We start from the raw sequence: 21,299 nt of genomic DNA on the forward strand, positions 1-21,299 counted from the left end.
CCATTGGATCTGCATATCTGGGATGCCAAGGGTGCTGGAATTGTTACTCCACCGGTGGGGGCTAGAGGCGCTCCTACGACAACCTGCAAGGCCTGGTTGTTAGTAGGTACTTCCACGGCTTTCTACTTGCTCTTGTTATACCTTGTTGGCTTAAAAATAGTTTCAGCTTACTTCCCACAAAAAGCTGATGAACACTTAAAGTTGCCTATGAATCATCGGTATAGACAACAGACAATAATACTTTGACGAGATCTTCACAACTGTTGATAGTAGTACCTCTACTACAATAGTTTTTCCTAGGACAACAACTACCTCTACAACATTATTTCCTGCAAGAACGTTTGCTTAATCACAGTGTAAGAAGCCACAGTTCATATAATGCAGGTAACACCGGATAGTGGTTCGACCTGAGCTGAGCCTACTTTTAGCAGAAAATAAGTGATATATAAAGCATGATTTCAACTTAATAAATAACATATAATCACATTTGTTTACGTCCCGTCAGTCTAATTCTCCAAACTAATGAACAAATGATATCAGTAAAAATTTCCAAGTTATCACGCTTTGAAGAAGAATTCATAGTACATGAACTCCAAGATATTCTTGATCTCTTATGCTCGTTTTTCTTTCTCTTGGCAGCCTGTATTGTTCGCTTGGAAACTTGAAATGCAAACAACAACGAAGAGCTTAGGCGACATCCTGCAAACTATGCGATCGATTCTAATCTTGGTCAAGAAAAGAATGGTTATTCTCCTATCCGCAGATTTTCCTTTTGGCTCTTTTCCCCCCTGCCATTTCTTGACAATAATTTGAAGAGGCATTTTCATTGCAGGTGATCCTTACATGGCAGCAGATCCTTCTGGGATAACCTGAATATCATCATTCATAAGATTATAGTCCATTACATTGACTTTCCCACATAGGCAGAACTAGAATCAATTAAGACACTGTCATGGTTGAGTGACTTACGGGAAACTGCCTGTCACGGGAGCTCATCGACCTGTGCTTCAATTCACCTCTGTGGGTCGTCATCTCGTCTAGTATTTCAGCATCAGTAAACTCATCAGAACTTTCACCGCTATCATCATCAGGTGATTCACCGTCCTATAACACGAAAAACAAGCAGATGTAACATGGTTGCAGCGTTTTTCACGACTATCATAAGAATAGGAGGACAAAGAGTTAATGTACCCTCTTAGATGGACTCCTCCTAAATGGATTTCCGATAATTTCTTCGTACTCAGCTGCATCCAGTTCCTGAAGATATTGAGGTGGAAACACCTTTGGGAGAAGGTGCTCTCTTATGCTTATCAGAAGGAAAAAAGGCAGTGGAAACAATATTCCAGCAATAGGTATCCAGGTTATTCCGAAACACACCAAGAGATAGACTAACTGAAACAGTGTAAATGAGGTTATGTATTTGAAAGGGACTGACTCCACAAAGGAAGCATGGGACTCTTCAAGGATTCTGTCAAAGGATGAAGCCCGTGTTAGTAATTGATCAGAATGAGATCGTCGGACTTGAGTTTTTACGTATGTTAACATAAATCCGTTCAGATTTCTTGAGTTGGCAAGCCAAACTAGTTTAATACACAGATAAGGCCAAGGAATATGCAAAGGCTTACTTGAAACGACGACGAGGAGGAACAAGGAGCAGCAGCATCCTCTCCCAGAACTGATTACCTGGGAGGCTTTCGATGCCCATGTAGGCGAAGTATCCCCATAAAACCGAGGTTGGTATCATCTTGATCACAGGCATAGCACAGATAGAAAGACCCACAGCTACGGATTGCAGAAAGTTGCTGACTCTTTGCTCGTTTACTCGAACGGGCAAGTGGAGATCAATACACTTTTCAGGATCAAATTTGCCATTCGATTCTCCTTCATTGTCGTGTTTCACGACAGCTTCCTTCAGGTCTGCCAACTCTTTCTCCACGGCTTGCTGCAGAAACACAGAAGTTATATATTACACTATGTTAAAGCCGAATTTATGAATATAAGAGAGAGAGAGAGAGAGAGAATTAGAGGCAGAGACACTTACTGATGGAGCACTGTCCATCTCAACAAACACAGCGTGCATTCGTCCATAGATCTCTGTGTGGCTGACTTGCTCCTTCATGCCCTCTTTTGCACACTTAACCATTTTATCCCGAATCACCTGCAGAACCGATAAAATATTATCTTTAAACCTACTCGGCTCATATGGATGGAAAGAGAATACAAAATATTTTCTCCAGAATCATGCTTCTCACCTGCTTCTTAAGGACTGCAAGACTCTTGGTATGCATTGGAGATTGTGGAAGTACCCCATTTGAAGGAGGAAGTCCAAGTAACCCGCAGATCAAAGTCTGAGATTGCAAAAGTTACGAGATTTTAGTGAAGGAGAAAGAGAATCAGAAGTTATAAGAAATGCTCGTCAACTTCAATCCTGTACCATGACCCCCAGCAACAAGATATCATAGTGGTAGGCAGTTGGTTTTGTCAGGTTGAATTCACTCTGTTGAGCCAGCTGCGAAGCTACACTGTGATCAAAAAAGTATAGACCTGCAATCATCAGGGCCGGTATAATGGCAGCAAAAATATACCCTGCCGGTACCTTTCCCATGTCCTGCAAGTTCATGAGATGAAACAATCTTGACCTTTAGTATGTTTTATCATTTCGGTCTCAAACTACATCAGATGGGGTATCATTGTTGCCTGGGAATATAATGCAGGTGGAAAACGAGAAAGACTCTTGAGAAGAATATAGATTAACAGAACTAAAAGATATTCTAGGCCGCATTTCAGCTCCTGAATGAGATAATGAGGTCTCAAACGTATGGAGATGAACAACCGTAGACAGAGTTTGAAAGATACAACCAGTGGATAAGTACCTTAGCCACCGTCCAATGGTACATTGATGAAGAATCCCAAGGAAGAGCACTGTTCAGCCTCCTGGGTACTCCAGAAGGAATTTTGCTCGGTACGCTGTAAGATATTGCAGTCCATAGCACAACCATCAGTGGAACCCCGTAGTCTGCAATTATACTCCGAAGCCAGCCTGTGCAGATAGCGCAAAAGGTTGAATTGTTGAGAATGCTAGATTTTTATTGAGGTTGTCAATACAATAAAAACATCCCATACCTGTACCATAACGCCAGGACCTAGCTTCTCTGCTCTTCAGGGACGTGATAAGCACGCCAATAGTGAATATAACTGCGAGTAACCCATTAATATATAGCCATTCAAAATGGAATATCTCTTCTGTGGCATTTTCACCTTCTGGCATGCTAAATTCACTCACCACACCCTGTGATTCAATATTACTAGTTTATAAACACAACTCCAAAAAGACTAGGATAACAGGGAGGAGGATAAAGATAAGAAAATACAACGGAAAAAAGTACCCTGATGGCCTCCTGAATGAAAAGAACTGTGATTAACATGCCAAAAAGTTCCCCTGCCACCCTTGTAAATCGAGTGATAACGGTACAAGCGTTAAAAATAGCAAGAAGAAACAGCATCAAGGCAGTCCAAAAACAGACCCTGTTTAAGTAAAAGAAATCTTGTGTACATATTAAAGAGATCAAAAAGGCCACCTGACTTTCTAACTAATCCAGTTGAGTTTTGCTTACCACCCGACCCATGCTAAATACAGTTCTTTTCCTATCCTGCTCTTGGCAAAATCATACAAGTAGTGGTACATTATAATGGTTGGTTCTGCAACTCCTAGAATCAACAATGGCTGCCCACCGAAAACCGCATGGATGACCCCACATATAGCGGTAGAAGCGAGTGTCTCAACAGGGCTTAAGGTCCCCTCTATCATAGAAATTTTCAAAAACATCAGTAACTTTATATTCTGTTGGTAAGATAAAATTACTTGGGAATACATACTCCTCTAGTTATTGCTTTTAAGTTCATTGTTTGCGAAACATGAAAGACAAAGATGAACATAATGGATATGATGTACTGAAGTTTAAGAGTAACCTGTATCCCGACTTAATTGCTCCCCAAAGGCGATTACAGGAAGAGCCGAAGCAAAGAAAATGTATGCAGTTGGAGCCAAAATCCTGAAATGGTGAACAAAAAACAAAGCTAAACATTATTGAGCTGCTTAATTTCACCTCGATAACACTCTTTACAATATATATATATTTTCCTGGAAAAAGAACAAAAAGGCAGCACCTTGCTCCAGAGCCGCATGTATCAAGCCAGTCACTTTTGTAGCATGCCAACCTAGCTTTAAAATCTTTAGTAACTCCCGCTAATGGAGCTTTCGGGTTATCCATTTTGCTGCTGAACAGGTGAATGGATTCTAATTAATGCATTTATGTCAAAGAGTCTGCAAACTGAGATTGGTTGCATATATATTGTATTAATCTTTTAAAATTTCTAGAACTAATGATGACAATAAACGCCATAAGCACAAGGGAACCATGATACTTCCCTACTTATACCACAAAAAGCAGTCACCGCATTATGAAATACGGTACTAGACAACATGTACTCATCAGATAACATTAATCAAACATAGTACACATACATAATTAATGAGAATTACTTTCAGAAAAAAAAAAAAAAAAAAAACAAAAACAAACCTCAGATTCTAATAGCACTTTGAATAACTTCGAGGGAGAGAGATGATGAAAGTTGAGAGTACTACACTAGTGCTCTCTCCATATAAACGAGCATCAAAAGTGATTAAAGTAGAGAAACTCCCTCATCACAGACAAAAGGAAAACACCTCTCTTTTCTGAAAGGTTCATTTTAATACATCAAAATAAACAACAATATTATGCACATGTCATCCCCTTGTTCCCTATCTTTGAAGATCTTTCTACGTCAATTGTGTCGTTAATCGTGATGAGATATGAATAAGTAAGGCAAAATAACAAATAAGCAATCCCTAGATACGCGAGCAATCTCTAACATCCTTTCACTAACTCCCCAAGGAAATTTCGGAAAAGATCATCGTCCCATCCACCAACAACATTGGTGTAAAGTCTTGGACGTACAAGTTTTAATGAATTATAAGGAGGGCCGCAACTTTGTTGCCGGTATCAAATCCATAAACTCCAAATCAAACTTACCATGTAGATTTCAAGAATCCCAAAGAATTCAAAAACAAGAAAAGAGCTATATTTCATATTCCATATCTTGGTCACGAAATCGGATCTTTTCAGGTTCCATAGACTTCCATGCCAAATTTTCTTGGAAGAAAAACATAGAAACAAATCATATATTCCTATAAATGAATATACAGATGGAACAATTTTGGCCATCAAAGAGAAGAATTTCAGAAAAATCAAAGTGTTAGCCCATACATCGGTCATGAGCATGGAAAAACAAACATAATGAACACAATATCCATCTAATCTCTCATGCTAATAATATCTCAAACAAAACCCAAGAATCAAGAACAGCCACATGTTAAAATGCATGAACAATAACTGCATGACATGATGAAATATTTAAAAAAAACAGACCTTGAAAACCTACCAGAAATCGATCTAATCTTCACGAAAGAATTCAACTTGGGTCATGTAAACTTCATACGATTATTCGATGAAAAAAAAAAACAAAAGGTTGCTATGCAAGATTTTGTTCCTTCTTTCCTTTTTCCCGGCTAGCAAAAAGCATTGCCGGAGAAGAAGGAAAAAGAGTTGACAAACGAAAAAGAAAAAACTCCCCACCTATTTCTTATTCTCGCCGTCTATGATTTCCTCGCTTCCGCTCCTACTTTCTCTCTTGACCAGTTATTCTTATTTAAGACATTGCCATAAACATGTCAAGCTTCAGAGAGAGTAGAGAGAGGAGAGGCAAATGCATGTATGACGCCGTGGAGGAGCGCATGTTTTGGACTTGGGTTAGTGCTTTAAATATAAATATCGGAAAAGGCAGGTATCTATTATGAAAAGAAAAATCCGAAATGGCTCGGTCAATATTTCTCTCTGTTTTTCCCTCTCCATTATTATGAAATTGCAAAACAGCCCTTGTATATTTTTATTATTTTCCTTTTACCCCATTGGAAAACTCCTACCAAGTTAATATTTTCAAGCACGTGTTAGATTTTCAAATTTGAATCCGACCACTATTGATTGCAATGAAATGCTTTTATCATAGAATTAAAATGAGTTTTATTAAGATGAGATTTTTTATTTAATATGCGATAAAAGTGTAATAATAATAATTATTATATGATTTAAAATATGTCAAGTAAGAAAAGAATATTAATAATAAATAAGTTTGAATAGAATTTTTGATTCCATAAGTACGACACAAAATTTGTCAAATTTTAGTGCAAATTTTCTTGTATGAAGTGAACAGTCAATTTAGGTGGGCTTAGACCAATGTTGCATTGCATGATTGCATTTTAGTACATGAAAAATATCATTGTAAATTTAGATAGGGGAACTTAACATATGCAAAAAAATAATAATAACTAAAAAGTATGATCAAAATGTTCTATATTGTTTTTGGACTTATTTTTGGTTAAATATCTATCGATTTTAATTAAAAAAAAATCGAATGACATAATCATAATGTTTGAATTCATTTTTTGGGTATTTTGTTGTGTTTTATGGAGATAGAGAGAGAAAAATAAAGATAAATAAGTGTGTGTTAGAGATAGTATGTATATTTGAATTTGTTTTTTGAGATAATTTAAAATAAGTATTATATATTTAATGCTGTGTTTGGGGAGACAAAAATTACTATTCATTGCCAAATCATGTCTTTTTATATATATTTATTGTATATATATATGTATATATTTATGCTAAAACAGTTAAAAATACCTAAAATTAGGTGTTTTTAAATGGTGGCAAACATTGGGTATATTTTGACTTGTCTAAAAAATAATTTGAAAATGAAAACAAACATAGTAAATATTTTTTTTTTATTTTTTAATAGTCATAATTTTTATTGGAGAGAGAATAAAAAACCATTTTCTATTTGTCTTATCAAGGAATTTTAATTTGATTATTCATTTCTTATTCCTCATAAAATATGAAATTGACTCCTAACGTACCTAACAACGACTAAAAGGGGCGTGTTTGCAATAATTTTTACTTTTATAGTGATAATAAATTATTAGTTAAGTAGTACTAAAAGTTGTGAGTATTTGAAAATAAAACGTTAAAAGAGAAAAAATATTGAAGTTGGAGTGTTGGAAAAATAATTTAACACTTAGGGCTCGTTTGGTTCGTGTGATAAGATTAAGCGTGATAGGATTAGATATGATGGAAAATTGAATGATTATTAATTCTATATTGCATATATGATGTTTGGTTTGAGGTATTGCATGTGGGATATCTCATTTGATAATATAATATGGTGTTTGGTTGAAAGGATTATAACATATGATTAATGGAAAAAGACTATAAAGGGTATCCATTTTTAAGGTATTTATATTTTTATATTGTAGCTTGTGAATGATTTAAAAATAATTAAAAAAAACCACTAAATTATTTATTGAAATAAAATTGCTTAAAAAAATTAATTTGTGAAATATTTCCTTTTTTTTAAATCTATATTTATATAAAGTTGAAGTTGAAAATACATATTCAATTAAGTAATTAATGATAAAAACTCAAATATTTTTTAAATGTCCCCAAAAAAAAGAAGTAGTATTTTTACTATATTTTATTATTAAATTATTATTATTTTTTAAGTTATTATTTCATTCGTTGGATTTTGATTGAAGAAAGAGAGAAAATGGGAGGAATGAATGTCTGTTAATAATACTATCTTCCTCGTTGTTTCAGTCGTCCACCGACAGCAAAAGAATCTCGTCGAGAGAATACAGAATTCGTTGGATTTTGGTAGGAGAAAGATGGGAAAAAATGGGAGGAATAAGCGTCCGTTGAGTCTTAGGGAGAATAAAGAGAAAATGGGAATAAGAGAGGAGAGAGTAGAGATGAGAGAATCGAAGGATAAATTAGGCCAAAAAAAAAAAAAATCTTAACGTGTAGGCTTGATTCATAATATCATACATTGTGATTAATAAGATTAGCCCGATATTAATACCGGGCTCAAATAATACTAACCAAACATGTTCAGTCATAATAAATAATTTTATCATGCCTAATCACACGAACCAAACAAGATCTTATAGTTTTAGTAATAAGCTGCAAAAGTTGATAGTTTTGCTTAAACTTTCGACTTAAATCAATTTTATTTAAGCAGTTTAAAGGAAGCTGTAAAATAAAATACCCGTTTCAATAATACGACGCCGATACAGACTGAACTAATGAGATTTGTTAAGGCCCATACTGAGTGGGCCCAAACTAAAAGAAAGATCCACTTAAGTGGGCCATCAAATTGCAGGCCCAACACATTAACCCTACATTGAATTGAATCTCTCTAAGTCCACACACTATTTCAAGAATTATGACCAATAAATAAATACTTCTTAAATATGGATATGATTTAATTGCATTTTACTCCATTAAAATATGATATACATCACATTGAACTGCAAATTTCCACATTTACAAACCTCTAACACCAAAACTAATAATAAATTCCAAAAAGAATAAAAAATGATATCCGAACAAAAATTGAGTTAAATACGTTAAAATCCTCATATTATTATATTTTTTAAAATACGCCAACGACGATTCTTTCTTTTCTTGTAAATAGATATTTATTTTCATTGAATACATATTAAAAAAAGAATGGTGACAATAATTAATATTAATATCTAAATATATTTTAAATGTACTTAAAAAATATTAAAATATAAATTAATATCAACACATAAATGAAACTCAAACTCATATTTTATTTTTATTTTTATTATTGTTTTTTTTGTGTGTGTTGAATGAACACTTTTGGTGGGAGCCAAATTGAGGAGGGTTTAATGCGGTTTGGTTTGAGCTTTAATGGGAGTGAATAGTGAATTATATCATACATAAGGGTGCAAATTGTAATAATATATATGTAGACTTGCTAAAATTTCCATAATCCCAATCCAAACGCTTCCCATATTACGGAGAGAGAGAGAGAGAGAGAGAGAGTCGATTATCCTCGTCGTCTTGTTTTCCTGGAAAAACTTGAAAATTTTCTTTGTGGAAGTGCGAAGAAGTGTTTGGATCTGAGTAGAGAAGACGAATGTCGGGAAAAGGGGCAAAGGGTCTGTTGACGGGGAAGACCCCAGCGTCAAAGGACAAAGATAAGGACAAGAAGAAACCCATCTCTCGTTCTTCTCGCGCTGGTCTTCAGGTTTCTTCTTCTTTCTCTTTTAATTTTCCGATCCCTTCAATTTCTCCGCTGTTCCCCCCTCTTTTCTTTTGTGGTTCAAATTTTGTTTTGTTATTGGTTTTGTGGGCTTGGAAGTGTTTTTGACCATGTTCTACTTGGGCTTTGTGGAGTTACGTTTTCTTTTGGGCCAGATTTCTTGTGGAGTTTGATGGTTTCTTCTGATTGTACTGTTATCGTTTTGCTGTTAATGGTTGTTATTGTATTTTTTGTTCCTCTGGGAATGTGATTTTACCTATAGGTTGGGATTGTTGTTTGTGAAATTTTCGATGTTTGGATTGAAGGTAAGTATTAGTCTGGCAGCTCATATTTACACTGCTGATGTTGATGCCCCGGAAAACAATGAGAAAATTGCATTTATTGTCCTGAAACAGTTAAATTTGATGATAGCAAGAAGCTTATTTCTGGTGGATATTTCAAGTTTTAGTAGCTGTAGAGCAACTGAAAAGATAATAGGAAATTCAGGACTTGGAAAGCGATTGTTTAGAGAATCAGTTCTTGTAAGCAAAGAGTTAGTTTTGTCACATATTTGATGAAATAATGAGACATATATGGACTCAATTTCGTTAATTTTCTTGAACAGTGGAACCCATTGAGGTTGAGGATGAGGGTGGAAACAAGATTTGTTGAGCTAAGATGAGCATTAAGGAAAATTTTCGTCTTGAGCTGACCGAGCTTCTTTTTTAGCTCTAGTTAAAATATTTTTGCTATCTCTTTGAGATCAATTCAGAACACAAGGTTGCTTGTAGAACTTAGAACATATTCATATGTACAAGTAATTGAAAGAGTGAAAGTGATATGTTTAATAAAAACAATATTGTTATTAGAAATAATTTGAAGAAGCTATCTAATTACAGGAGACCTGGTTGTTTTATTTCATAACAACTCCTTCGCGACCAAGTTGTGGCCAAGCTTCTTAAATCCCTGATCATGACCATGCTCCTAAAAATGAGGCTAGTTTCTCAAACAATGCAAGCATTAGTTTGTTTAATGTGATGGCTGATAACTATTGAAATGAGTTTCCAGAGTTTGATTGACATGTCAATTATCCGTCTTCTCAATTCAATGATATTCCATAGATGCTGAAAAGATTGGGGGTGAATAAATATATGCTTTTAGGCGTGTGCATGCTTCTTACATTTTATGTGTTAGCTGCAGCTCCTTCTTGCTTCAGGTGAGTGCCTGTTGATATGGCTAAATTTCTTTGCAGCAATCGCTTTAGTCTTTCAGTTCACAATTCCGTTGCAGAAAATATAAAGATTTTCCCTCCTTTAGTAGTTTTATAATGGAAAGAAATTCGTTATAGCCCTACTTTTCTCTCTAGTTCCCTGTTGGACGTATCCACCGACTCCTGAAAGAGCGAGTCACTGCTCATGGAAGAGTAGGCGCTACAGCTGCGGTCTACTCTGCTGCCATTTTAGAGTACCTAACTGCTGAAGTGTTGGAGTTGGCTGGAAACGCCAGCAAGGATTTGAAGGTGAAACGTATCACACCTCGGCATCTGCAGCTGGCTATACGTGGTGATGAGGAGCTTGATACTCTTATCAAAGGAACAATAGCTGGCGGTGGTGTGATCCCACATATACACAAGTCACTAATCAACAAGTCCTCGAAGGAATAAACTTTTCATATCCTTACTCCTGTTCGGGCAATCAAAAGATGCTTTTGGTTTAAGGTTTAGGCTTAGGCTTAGGCTGTCTACATTTTACATGTTTTATTTGTGGCATGTCATGAATCCAAGAATGGCTGATTGATATCCATTCAAAAGAGTTTCTAAGATATTCTCGAGAGTAGGAATCATTTTCACATGTATTTAATAACTGCACTTGTGCAAAATGGACAGTGTAGTGTTTGTTTTATGTGAATTATGTTATTAGCGTCATTGGCATATGTACCTTCTTACATACTCCTCCGATCAGGTCCTTGTTGCAAGTATTTTGTCGCCATATTAGTTTTTGCAGTAGGGTATTTCGGCATTTTGGCAATCGGGTCTGATCTTGTTTCAATAGATAGATGGGTAGCCTCTGGAGCTCCGACTTTCAGGATAACCCAGTCATGTATTCCACATGGGGATCCAACTTTCAATCAGTGTTTGACACTTGAGATTAACATGCTTTTAGAATTAAAGGCAATAATCAAGAATCATTACCAGATGTTTCAAACTCAACAAACATCCTTGGATGAATAGTTGCTCAACTCTTCAACAATTTCATGTCAGGAACATAGATTCGACCAAAGTAGTAAATAATAAAGCTGTCCTAAAACTTAAAGAAGAGTACGAGGAACTGCTCAAATAATTTCATGCTTGTAATTAACTAGAACTACAACTCTAAGTGGCGACTAAAAACTCTACTCTCTCAATCTGCAAAGAGTGTTAGATAACTGAGAACTTAGGGACTTCCACAGGAAATTGATCAATTTCATCAATCCAGGGGTTCTCCTTGGCTGGATTTATTGTCCTAAGAGCTTTCCAGACTGCACTGTTGCATTTGAAGCCTGATCCAAAGGCTATCTGCCAAATTCTATCTCCCCTCTTAATCCTTCCTTTGGCTTCAGAATAAGCCAATTCGTACCAGAGAGAGCTGCTTGAGGTATTGCCAAACCGATACAGTGTCATTCTTGAAGGCTCCATATGCCACTCCGACAACTTAAGGTTCTTCTCCAATTCATCCAGCACAGCCCTTCCACCGGCATGAATACAGAAATGTTCAAACGCCAGTTTGAAATCCGGGATATAAGGTTTCAGTTTCATCTTGAAAAGCTTTCTGCCCACTAAGGTGGCAAAGAAAAGCAGTTGTTCAGAAGCTGGGAGCACAAGAGGACCTAAAGTCGTAATGTTGGTCTTTAAGGCATCACCAGCAACTGCCATCAAATCCTTCGACAGAGAAACTCCAACTCTCCCGGTGGAATCCTCCATCTGTGTGACGCAGGAGAAACATTTATCATCAGAACCTTTGTGGGTTCTGACAGTATGGACTAATCGGTACTTGGATCTCCAGCGCTCGGATCTTTTATTCGAGAGCAAAATGGCAACTCCTCCAAGACGAAAGAGGCAATTCGAAACCAGCATGGATCTCTCATTGCCAAAATACCAATTCAGGGTTATATTCTCCATGCTGATTACTAGAGCATAAGTGCTGGGGTGTACCTGTAGAAGATCTTTAGCAAGATCAATCGAGATTAAACCAGCACTACAACCCATTCCACCCAGATTGTAACTAACTATGTTTCCTCTGAGCTTGTAATGGTTGATAAGCATAGCAGATAAGGAAGGTGTGGGATTGAAAAGACTGCAATTCACGATCAAAATCCCTATGTCTTTCGGTTTCAGAGAGGTTTTAGCAAGAAGCTGATCAATTGCACCAAACATTACGGTTTCAGCTTCCTTTCTTGCTTCAGCCATGCAGGGATTTGGCGGTACTCTTAGTACAGCCTCAGGGAGATAAGTCGACTCACCAAGGCCTGATCTTTCAAGAATTTTCCGTTGGAACTCAAGATTTTCTTTAGTAAACGTACCAGTCAGCCCTGATCTTTCCACAAAAATCTTCCTAGTGCATTTCCTCTCATCATCAGGCTTATAACAGGAGAAATTCACCAGGTACACAGAGCGAGGACGTCTAAGGAAATAAACAGTCAACAAAAAGACCAACAAAGTGGAGCACACGATCACAGATAAAAGATTGAATCTGAGATGCTCCCAAAGAATAGAAAGGTCCTGGCGCGAAAATGTAGACAATTGAGCTGCAACCACCACTACCAGAGGAGACAAACATAGATACATTCCATGTGTTATGAGGTAATGATATCCAAGCTTCACATACTTCAACTTCACCGATCCTTTGAAATCAGGGAGCTTTCGTTCAGATGGTGGAACCAAGGGTGTATTAGCTTCCAGTTGAGTCATTTTTGACAACTTGATCTTCGACTCTCTGGCCAAAAAGAATGGAGTTCAGATAAATGAGATACCAACACTTATAGTTTCTTTTGCATAATAAATCCAAATTCAAACAGTTAAGAAAAATGAATATGCAACATTTTCATACCCTTCTCCAGCACATTAAGTACCTTTCTACCAAAAACTGAAAACATATATCGATGATGAATTCTAGACCGGCAAATGACACATAAAGGGATTTCGAAGAGAAAAAGATCTCAGATTTATCCAAGTAAGTGATCAAAATCAAATATTTTTTCTCCAAATAACCTCTCTTTCGCTCTCTCTAACGTTATAAAATAGCTCCAAAATTCAGAAACTCCCTGCAAATTGAAGACCCATTATTATAACATGCATACGATTACCAAAGATTCCAACTTGTCATCATATATGAATTCCACCATCCACATTCAGGCTAAAAGATTACCATACCCAGGAAGTAATTATCGTTAGACAGACCTGCCTTTAAAGATATGCACAGATCAAATGCCTCTAACCTTTTCTCATTGATGATTAAGAATTTTTCCCAGAAATCAACGTCTGAGTGGAGAGAGAGAGAGAGAGAGAAGAGAGTTTGGCTTAGAAAGAATGGAGATATATATGGGCTAACAATACTAAACTGAGGCTGTGTACGGACAATGTGAATGCATGTTGTGCATGCAATGATTTTATCTCAAACCATGGATTATTTTCCTTACATCACTTCGTATCCAAGAATTTTTATTTATATTATTATTATTATTATTTGTGTAATTAATGATTTGGTAATTTTAAACTAAATCCGAATCAATGAAATTAGTTATTTCGAATCACACAAACAGTTAGACTAAGCCGAAAGAACTTCTGTAATTACTCCAAGAAACAGTAGTTTAAGACGAGAAAATCTGTTGAAAAGCCTTTACAAAATTTGATAAGTCGTTAGTGTGGTTAAGCCAATCTACGCTATCCCTTTGAAGCTTTCAACATACAATTATACATGTAATAGGATTGTTAAGACTTGAAAGCACGCTTTTCTATCAAACAGAGAGATATCAATCACCATTTTTGGTTTAACTTGAGCATCTCTACAATGAACAGCAGTTGTATTCTTATACAAAGAAAAACCCAATGGCCGAGTCCTGTAAAATTCAGGCAAGTTACCAGGATTTGGAACCTCCAAAAACAGACACATAATTCATTTGACTCCCTTCGACCATTACTAATGAATAATGAATGATAACCCAACAGTCTTCAGATCCCAAAACTGGACAAAGATTGGTGTCGATGAGGGCAAAGCGGTAGCAATAAATAAAGAAAACTAACTCCAAGCTATTATTTCTTTGTCTGAGGTTGGGCGACAAACTTGGTTACGACATAGCAATCAGGTGGAGTAATATTTGTGTAATAGTTGTGGATTGTTTCTGTAATTTCAAATCCAAATTTCTTGTAGAACTTGATAGCATCCTCATTGTTTGTCTGCACGTGCAAGTAGACCTCGCCAATATTCTGCTTCATGCAAAGATCAAGCACATGATTCAACAGCTTCGTACCTGTGCCACATCCAGGAGAGTAATATCAGCTCACAGTGAAGATTTTTCTCCAAATAGAAGACCTTAGAGTTGACAGAAGAAGAGGGCAGATAATAGGAACTTAGTTTCTTCAGCTGTCCATTTATAGATTCTTCCGTTGTCATAACAACTTAATCCAGAAAGGGAAACTGGCCATATACAAAGCATAGCCAGTTACAGTGGGAGATCAAGACTGAAATTGAAGAAATGATGACCTCAAAATTATTATTCACTTGTTAGTTGTTACCTGACCCCCATTCTCTACCCCTCCCCCTGATAAGGTAGTGTATCAGATAAGCATCAAATCTTCAAGTTCATATTTATTGGATAACATCACCAACATTGGTATGAATGACCAAGTTTTCGCCAATTTAGCTTTTAAACTCTAACCAGCTTCATATTTGTGAATAAGTTTCAAGGAGAAAAAAGGGATGAAAAGCTGATAACTTACCAACACCTAACCCACGATATGGAGCCAAAACACCCAACGTCATTATGTAAACACGAACAGCACCACCTTCCTTCTTCTCAAGGCGGCATGCAATAGAGCCAACACAAATGTCACAGTAATAAGCTGAAAAGACAAAATATTCAAGATTAGAGATGTATGAATAATCTCTTAGAAACATAAATAAAGATCAGGAGACATGTAGGAAATCATTTACCATATACACTATTTATGAAGTGTAAGGGGATTAGAGGAACCACCATTGATCGTAAAAATTCATAGACTAAAATACCCTCAAGAATACTTAAGTCTTACAAAAAGATGCGACCTCTTTAAGTTATTCTATCCATAATATTCCATTCATGTGCATAAAAGAAATAATAAAAACCATTTAAGAAGTTATTAGTTCGGATACGTACTTTATTTTATTTTTGTTCTCTTTCACATAATTAAATAAATATAATAAAAATTTAAATTATGCACACACATTGAGTGTGCTCCGATACCTAGTGTCAATTATTTTTGTAACTATTCCAATTTTCTTTTCATATCATATTATCTTCCACTATACTTCCACGGACAAACTTCATCTGTTACATAAAAGCCTCAAAATCTGCATTTGTCATTTTTATTCTTGCTTTTCTATTCCTAGCAGATATATTCTAGGAACGAATCAACATATCTTCCAACTTAGAAGCACCTTGTTCTAATGGTATGTTCTTTATATATTCCCGTATTCTGATCCACTAAATTTGCTGGTAATTTATGGGATTTTCTTAACTTGAAGGTGAATTGGATGGCGGGTAATGCATGCAAGAGGACTACAATAGTAATTGGATACGAAGGACCACTGATGTTCTTTCGCTGTGGTTGTCTGCAGGGGCAGAAAATAGGTAAAACACTAAAACCATACGGTGTAAAAACTAATATAATCAATGCCTGCCACCTACAACACTTTCCTGTTCCTGGTTCAAAGTTAGCAGCAACCCAATATATAGCTTCTGAATCTGACCATTTGTCTTCCAAATCATCTCTAGATATCAAACTTAATAGAAGTACGAGTATTTTGACTTTGAATGTGGGGTCATTTGGAGTTGGTTCCATTAAAATGTTAAATCCTCAACTAAAACAACTATGCATCAGACTAAATAGCAATTTCCTATACTACACCAGGACGCTGTCTCCAGATGAGCAAGTCATCAACTATTTCACTTTTATCCAAAATTCGGACCAGAATAACAATGTAATAGCATAAGAAGTACCAAAGAGCTTTTTCCTAATTGCCTCACATGAGAATTAGCCTGAATCCGATGAAAATATTATACAACAATCAGCGAATACACTTTTTACCAACAAAGCAGAATCAAGATTCCAACAAATGAAAGAAAAACACAAAATGAGCACCTCGATCAAAACCCACAGCAGAAATCCTATTCAACGGGAAACAAACAACCATTCTTTCCACGCATGAGCTAAAAATCCTAACCAAGACTGTGAAACATCAATGAAATTAACATCTTTTCAGATTCAAGGCAGAACATTAGATATCAATTGAAATAATTGTTTACTCAAACATCTTTTCTCAATTCTCACATGCCTGACACCCTCAAAACGAAAGAACCCAAAACCCAGAAACTCACATGCCCGAAAGTCCAAATTAAGAAACCGTGAAAATGCGAAGAAAAAAAAAAACCCATAAGTGAAAACAGACCTAATTTGGTGAATTCACCGGAGGCGAGAGCATCAGCGTAGTATTTATCGTTGTACCGGACTGGGAAGAGGGCAGTATTGAGCTTCTTGAGCTGCATCAAATTCTTGTCCCTCACACCGTCCAGAGAAATCGACACTTCTCTTCCTCCTGCCCCCATTCTGGTCACCTGATTTCTCCCAATCAAAAATTATCAAGCTGCAAGTACGGAATTGAATAATGTCGGGTAGAAACAGAGAAACATTAGATGAAATCAAACATTATAGGGTGATAGAGGCGTGTATGAATATACTGTTGTGTATGTAAATGTAGAGAGAGAAGCTTTACCCGGCGGGGAAGAAGAGTTGAGGAAGTTCTGCGGAAGGAGATGGCAATGGGGGCTACACAGTGGAGGGTGGATGTTTAAACGACAGGGTTTTGAAGGCAGCCCTCTTGCAGGATTATTACAATTACGAATTTGCCCCCTTTGATTGAGAATCGTCTGTTGATTTTTTATTTTATTTTATTTTTTTTGTCTCTTGATTTTTTGGGTACATATAAATATGGATCAAATGTTTTATTTAATTTCAGGGTTTCATTTTAAGTACACATCAATTTTCTTTTTGGCCTTTTTTCTTAAACCACTTAAATTAGACACATTTAGGTCAACAAAGTTGTGCATTTCTTTTAATTAATTACATTTAGACCTGTCCGAATATATAAAAAGATAAATACAATGACATTCTCTCAAATTTGTCATAATTACGAATACTCCCTTTTTATTTGAAAAATTACGAATATCTTCTAATATTTGATGAAATTACGTAATCTTTATATGGAAGTATAAAATTGTCATCTTATAATTATTGTATTTTTTTAAAATTAAAAATTTATAAAAAAAATCGAACGAAGTGGATGAAAAAAATTTAAAAATTATCTACTTAATTCATAAAAAAAATAAAAAAAATTTAAAAAATAAAATTATAATTTTAATCTACAAGGGTATTTTAGTCAATTCACTATTAAAAAATATATGAACACCTAATGAATTGGGCTAATTGTTAGGCCACTGCTAAAATATTTTGAAGTTTGCCACAACGATTTCATTCTCAAATACTCCAACTTGGACCTGTTTTCTCGTACACTATAATGTCAACATTTTGCTTTTCTTTTCAAATACTTCGAAATTTTATTATAAATTAACTTACAATTTGTTTCCGACGTAAAAGTAGAAATTTTTACAAACACTTACTAAATTCAATTAAGGATAAATTATTTCTTTTATTAAATTCATGATGGACATAAAAAAAAAAAACCCACTATTAGTGAAATATGAATGTGAATTTTGTATAATTAAACCCATGTTGCAATATGCATGTAAATGAAGTGTATCACTTAATATATTAAAATAAATATTTCTATAATAGTGTATACATATATGTATATGTATATGTATAAATGTGTGAATTTTGTTGTATCTATATTAATATAAAAAGAAAATGACAGACGGTTAATGACACCGTTGCACCAATTTTTTGGGAAGTTAAAAATGTTCTTCAACTAATAAGATAACTAACTTATTCAACTTTTTAAATACATTACTGATAAATTAATTTTCTTTTCTTTTATTTCTTTTTTTTTTTTAATGTAATGTATTGGTTTGTATAATTCGCTCTTAATTGTAATATATTTTAAGGCGTGGAAAAGTTATTTACTATAAGGTAAATTACATTTTGTTATCCGAATTATGCCCATTTTTATATTTTGTCATCTAAATTTTTTTTTTTGGGTTAACTTACCATCTCAACTTTCCGAAATTTACACTTTACCATATATGATCTTTTTTTGCTGATTTTTTATGGAAAAAATATCACATGTTGTGCATATATAAAAAATATCACATCACGTAATCTTTAGATATCACATGTACACTGTATGTGATGTTTTTTTACCAAAATACTTGGTAGAAAAATAGTTATAAATAGCAAAATGCAAATTTCACATAATTGAGATGATAAGTTGACACAAAAAAAGTTTAGATGCCAAAGTGTAAAAACACTTATAGTTCATATGGGAAAATATAATTAAACCTTTATTATATGCGCACAAGAACGACATGTCACAACGTCGGGTATGTCATCAGAAATAGATATAATTCCAAATACTTTCTTATTATTTGAAAAATTACAAATATCCACCTCCCATAATTTTAATATTCGTGTAACAACCAGCCCATTAAATTAAATTTTCATCCGATTTTTGTAATAAACTGCCAAAATATCCATTTTTGCTTATTAATTATAATTTTATATATTTTTTAAAATACTTTTATGAACTACTATTCTCAATAATTATTTACTTTACCGAGTACCCTTAATTTTTTTATATTTTTTAAAATAATTTTTTGAAAAAACAATCAACACGGGGAAATTAGATAATGTACCAATGAACTTCTATATAAGCTGCCGTTTAAGTAGCCAGGAAAACGAGTAGCATTAAAAATTGGCAGAAAATGCGTTTGCCGGGAGTCGAACCCGGGTCTATTGCTTGGAAGACAATTATCCTAACCGTTGGACTACAAACGCGCGTTACACAGAGCTCACTTCAGTTTATCTCATCATATGTTTTATAGATGCCTAGGTGTGAAATGGTAGACACGTGAAACTCAAAATCTTGTGCTAAAGAACGTGGAGTTTCGAGGGCTTCGATTGATTCAAAGGTCGGTATCAAGTATCAATAAGTATATAATATAGATAGTTACATTCTCCTCCTCTTATGTTTAGTATACTTACATTTAATTTTTTTATAATTTGTTTGGGTATAAACCCTCCAGTAGTAAACTCAAAATTAAAAACTTAACTCAACTGTTACAAGAATGATGGGTTATTTCAACTCCTTAAATATTACAGATTAATAGTGCAAACAGATCTAACACAATATAAAGAATAAATTACATATATATTATTAACAATGCTATAGAAATAATTAGAAGGAACAGGTAAGGCTCAGAGAGTCAGATCAGTTGAGGGACAGTCCACAATCACTAAGACCGGTATTCAAACTCATAATTGTTCAAACCCAAGGCCATAAGAATCAGAGACAGAGAGAGATAAGAGGAACCAGAGAGAAGACGGAAGAAAATGAGGAGGCAAAAATGAGATTACGTTTAGGGTTTAGGGAATACGTACAAGTTCAACCGGGTCAAAAACGGGTCGGGGCAATGGGCTGGAAAGAATGGGTTGAACCAGCCAAGTGGGCCGATTGCAAGAGTGGGCTGAGCCATCTAGGTGAAATAAAGGGCCTATATGAATTTGGGTAGGGGTGTTCAGTTCGGTCAACCAAATCGAAATCGATAATTCAATTTACTGTTTTTAGAAATCAAAAATCAAACAGAACATTATCAGTTTGATTCGGTTCGGTTTAAACCGAAGACAGTATTTAATATTTAATTATTGAAATGTGCAATTTTATACAGAGATTCAATAAAAAAAAGTTAATATAATAATTTACATTTAAAATAAAAATTAAAATAAATAATATTACTCATTTTCATAAATATTATTTTGACACTCCCTCTATCTTTTGATAATTACAAAAATATCCCTAGCGGCATTTCTGTCCTCGAAAAATTATTTTAAATGTTGACGTAGTCAACAGGGTAATTTTTGGATTTAAAAGGCTGTCAGGGTGGTTTTTGTAATTTTTCAAAAAGTAAGAGTAGTTTGTGCAAAATTACAATAGGTGAAAGGGTAAATATAATCATCCCAAATAAAAAATATTCACCGAACAATACATGTATATATATGGGATGTTATTTTACTTTAATAATAATTATTAATTATTAAATATAATATTATATGATATTAGTGATTAGTATATAATTATTACAGTTGTCGTTAAATTGTTAGGTATAGTATTTGATATGAATTATTGTGATTTATTTAATAAACAAATGATAGTTTATTATTTAAAAAATATTTATTGAAAAAAAAAACAGAAGAAAAATCATCATTCATCGGGTCTAATTAGGATGAAGCACCAATTTAAAATGCAGAAATTGGATGTCCTCCGAAGCGAAATTGTAAAGGAAAGCGACCAATTGATGTCTATTAATTAATTACGTATCAAACTCCTTTAAGAACACAATTTTTTAAATATAATGGATTTATTTTATTTAACATGATTAAATAAAATAAAGGCTAACTCTCCTTAAATTTGATATAATTACGAATATTCTATCATTGTTTAAAACATTACAAATACCTACTTCATACATATTTGGAAGGTTAAATTGATTGGAATAGTCGAAGTTGAAATAGACAGGATTCGATCAAGATATAATACAAATAAATCGAATTCAATATCCTCTTATTTCTTTGTATTTTCGTTCCTACTCGATTTTCTAATTCGTCTTGACGTCACTTTCTTGAACCGATCTAA

At 34.6% G+C, this 21,299-nt stretch overlaps 4 protein-coding genes and 1 non-coding gene across 10 annotated transcripts; 1 reads left to right on the forward strand and 4 right to left on the reverse strand.

The window, feature by feature from the left end:
- Positions 1-439: 439 nt before the first annotated feature.
- Positions 440-5,816, reverse strand: LOC105167745 (boron transporter 4). 5 transcript variants are annotated; one of them, XM_011087800.3, is made up of 14 exons: positions 5,676-5,816; positions 4,168-4,278; positions 3,970-4,052; positions 3,615-3,801; positions 3,387-3,525; positions 3,124-3,289; positions 2,874-3,040; positions 2,435-2,608; positions 2,253-2,348; positions 2,042-2,158; positions 1,626-1,942; positions 1,192-1,468; positions 970-1,104; positions 440-869 (listed from the first exon to the last, which is right to left on the reverse strand). In XM_011087800.3, exons 2-14 carry the CDS (start codon positions 4,269-4,271, stop codon positions 840-842), a joined length of 1,992 nt encoding a protein of 663 aa, XP_011086102.1. In that variant the 5' UTR covers positions 4,272-4,278; positions 5,676-5,816; the 3' UTR covers positions 440-839. The 5 variants fall into 5 exon arrangements, with proteins under 5 accessions (XP_011086102.1, XP_011085938.1, XP_011085892.1 ...); XM_011087636.3 differs by lacking the exon at positions 5,676-5,816 and adding an exon at positions 5,482-5,652 and having other exon boundaries at positions 4,168-4,275; XM_011087590.3 differs by lacking the exon at positions 5,676-5,816 and adding an exon at positions 5,482-5,652.
- Positions 5,817-8,958: 3,142 nt separating this feature from the next.
- LOC105167980 (putative histone H2A variant 3) lies at positions 8,959-11,125 on the forward strand. Its single transcript, XM_011087915.3, has 2 exons — positions 8,959-9,207; positions 10,568-11,125. Exons 1-2 carry the CDS (start codon positions 9,097-9,099, stop codon positions 10,862-10,864), a joined length of 408 nt encoding a protein of 135 aa, XP_011086217.1. The 5' UTR covers positions 8,959-9,096; the 3' UTR covers positions 10,865-11,125.
- Positions 11,126-11,398: 273 nt separating this feature from the next.
- On the reverse strand, positions 11,399-14,062 carry LOC105168066 (3-ketoacyl-CoA synthase 11). Of its 2 annotated transcripts, none has more exons than XM_011088027.3 (2): positions 13,675-14,062; positions 11,399-13,172 (listed from the first exon to the last, which is right to left on the reverse strand). In XM_011088027.3, exon 2 carries the CDS (start codon positions 13,145-13,147, stop codon positions 11,618-11,620), a length of 1,530 nt encoding a protein of 509 aa, XP_011086329.1. In that variant the 5' UTR covers positions 13,148-13,172; positions 13,675-14,062; the 3' UTR covers positions 11,399-11,617. The 2 variants fall into 2 exon arrangements, with proteins under 2 accessions (XP_011086329.1, XP_088735014.1); XM_088878888.1 differs by having other exon boundaries at positions 13,610-14,062.
- Positions 14,063-14,341: 279 nt separating this feature from the next.
- On the reverse strand, positions 14,342-17,306 carry LOC105168152 (Acyl-CoA N-acyltransferases (NAT) superfamily protein). The gene is made up of 4 exons (XM_011088142.3): positions 17,208-17,306; positions 16,884-17,078; positions 15,176-15,298; positions 14,342-14,706 (listed from the first exon to the last, which is right to left on the reverse strand). The coding sequence occupies exons 2-4, from the start codon at positions 17,038-17,040 to the stop codon at positions 14,489-14,491; spliced, it is 498 nt and encodes a 165-aa protein (XP_011086444.1). The 5' UTR covers positions 17,041-17,078; positions 17,208-17,306; the 3' UTR covers positions 14,342-14,488.
- Positions 17,307-19,372: 2,066 nt separating this feature from the next.
- TRNAG-UCC (transfer RNA glycine (anticodon UCC)) lies at positions 19,373-19,444 on the reverse strand. Its single transcript has one exon. It is a non-coding gene; the product is annotated as a tRNA-Gly (tRNA).
- Positions 19,445-21,299: the final 1,855 nt, after the last annotated feature.

The sequence above is a fragment of the Sesamum indicum genome, linkage group LG1 (genome assembly GCF_026168435.1).
Source record: "Sesamum indicum cultivar Baizhima isolate 11 linkage group LG1, ASM2616843v1, whole genome shotgun sequence".
In the NCBI taxonomy this organism is placed as follows: Eukaryota; Viridiplantae; Streptophyta; class Magnoliopsida; order Lamiales; family Pedaliaceae; genus Sesamum; species Sesamum indicum.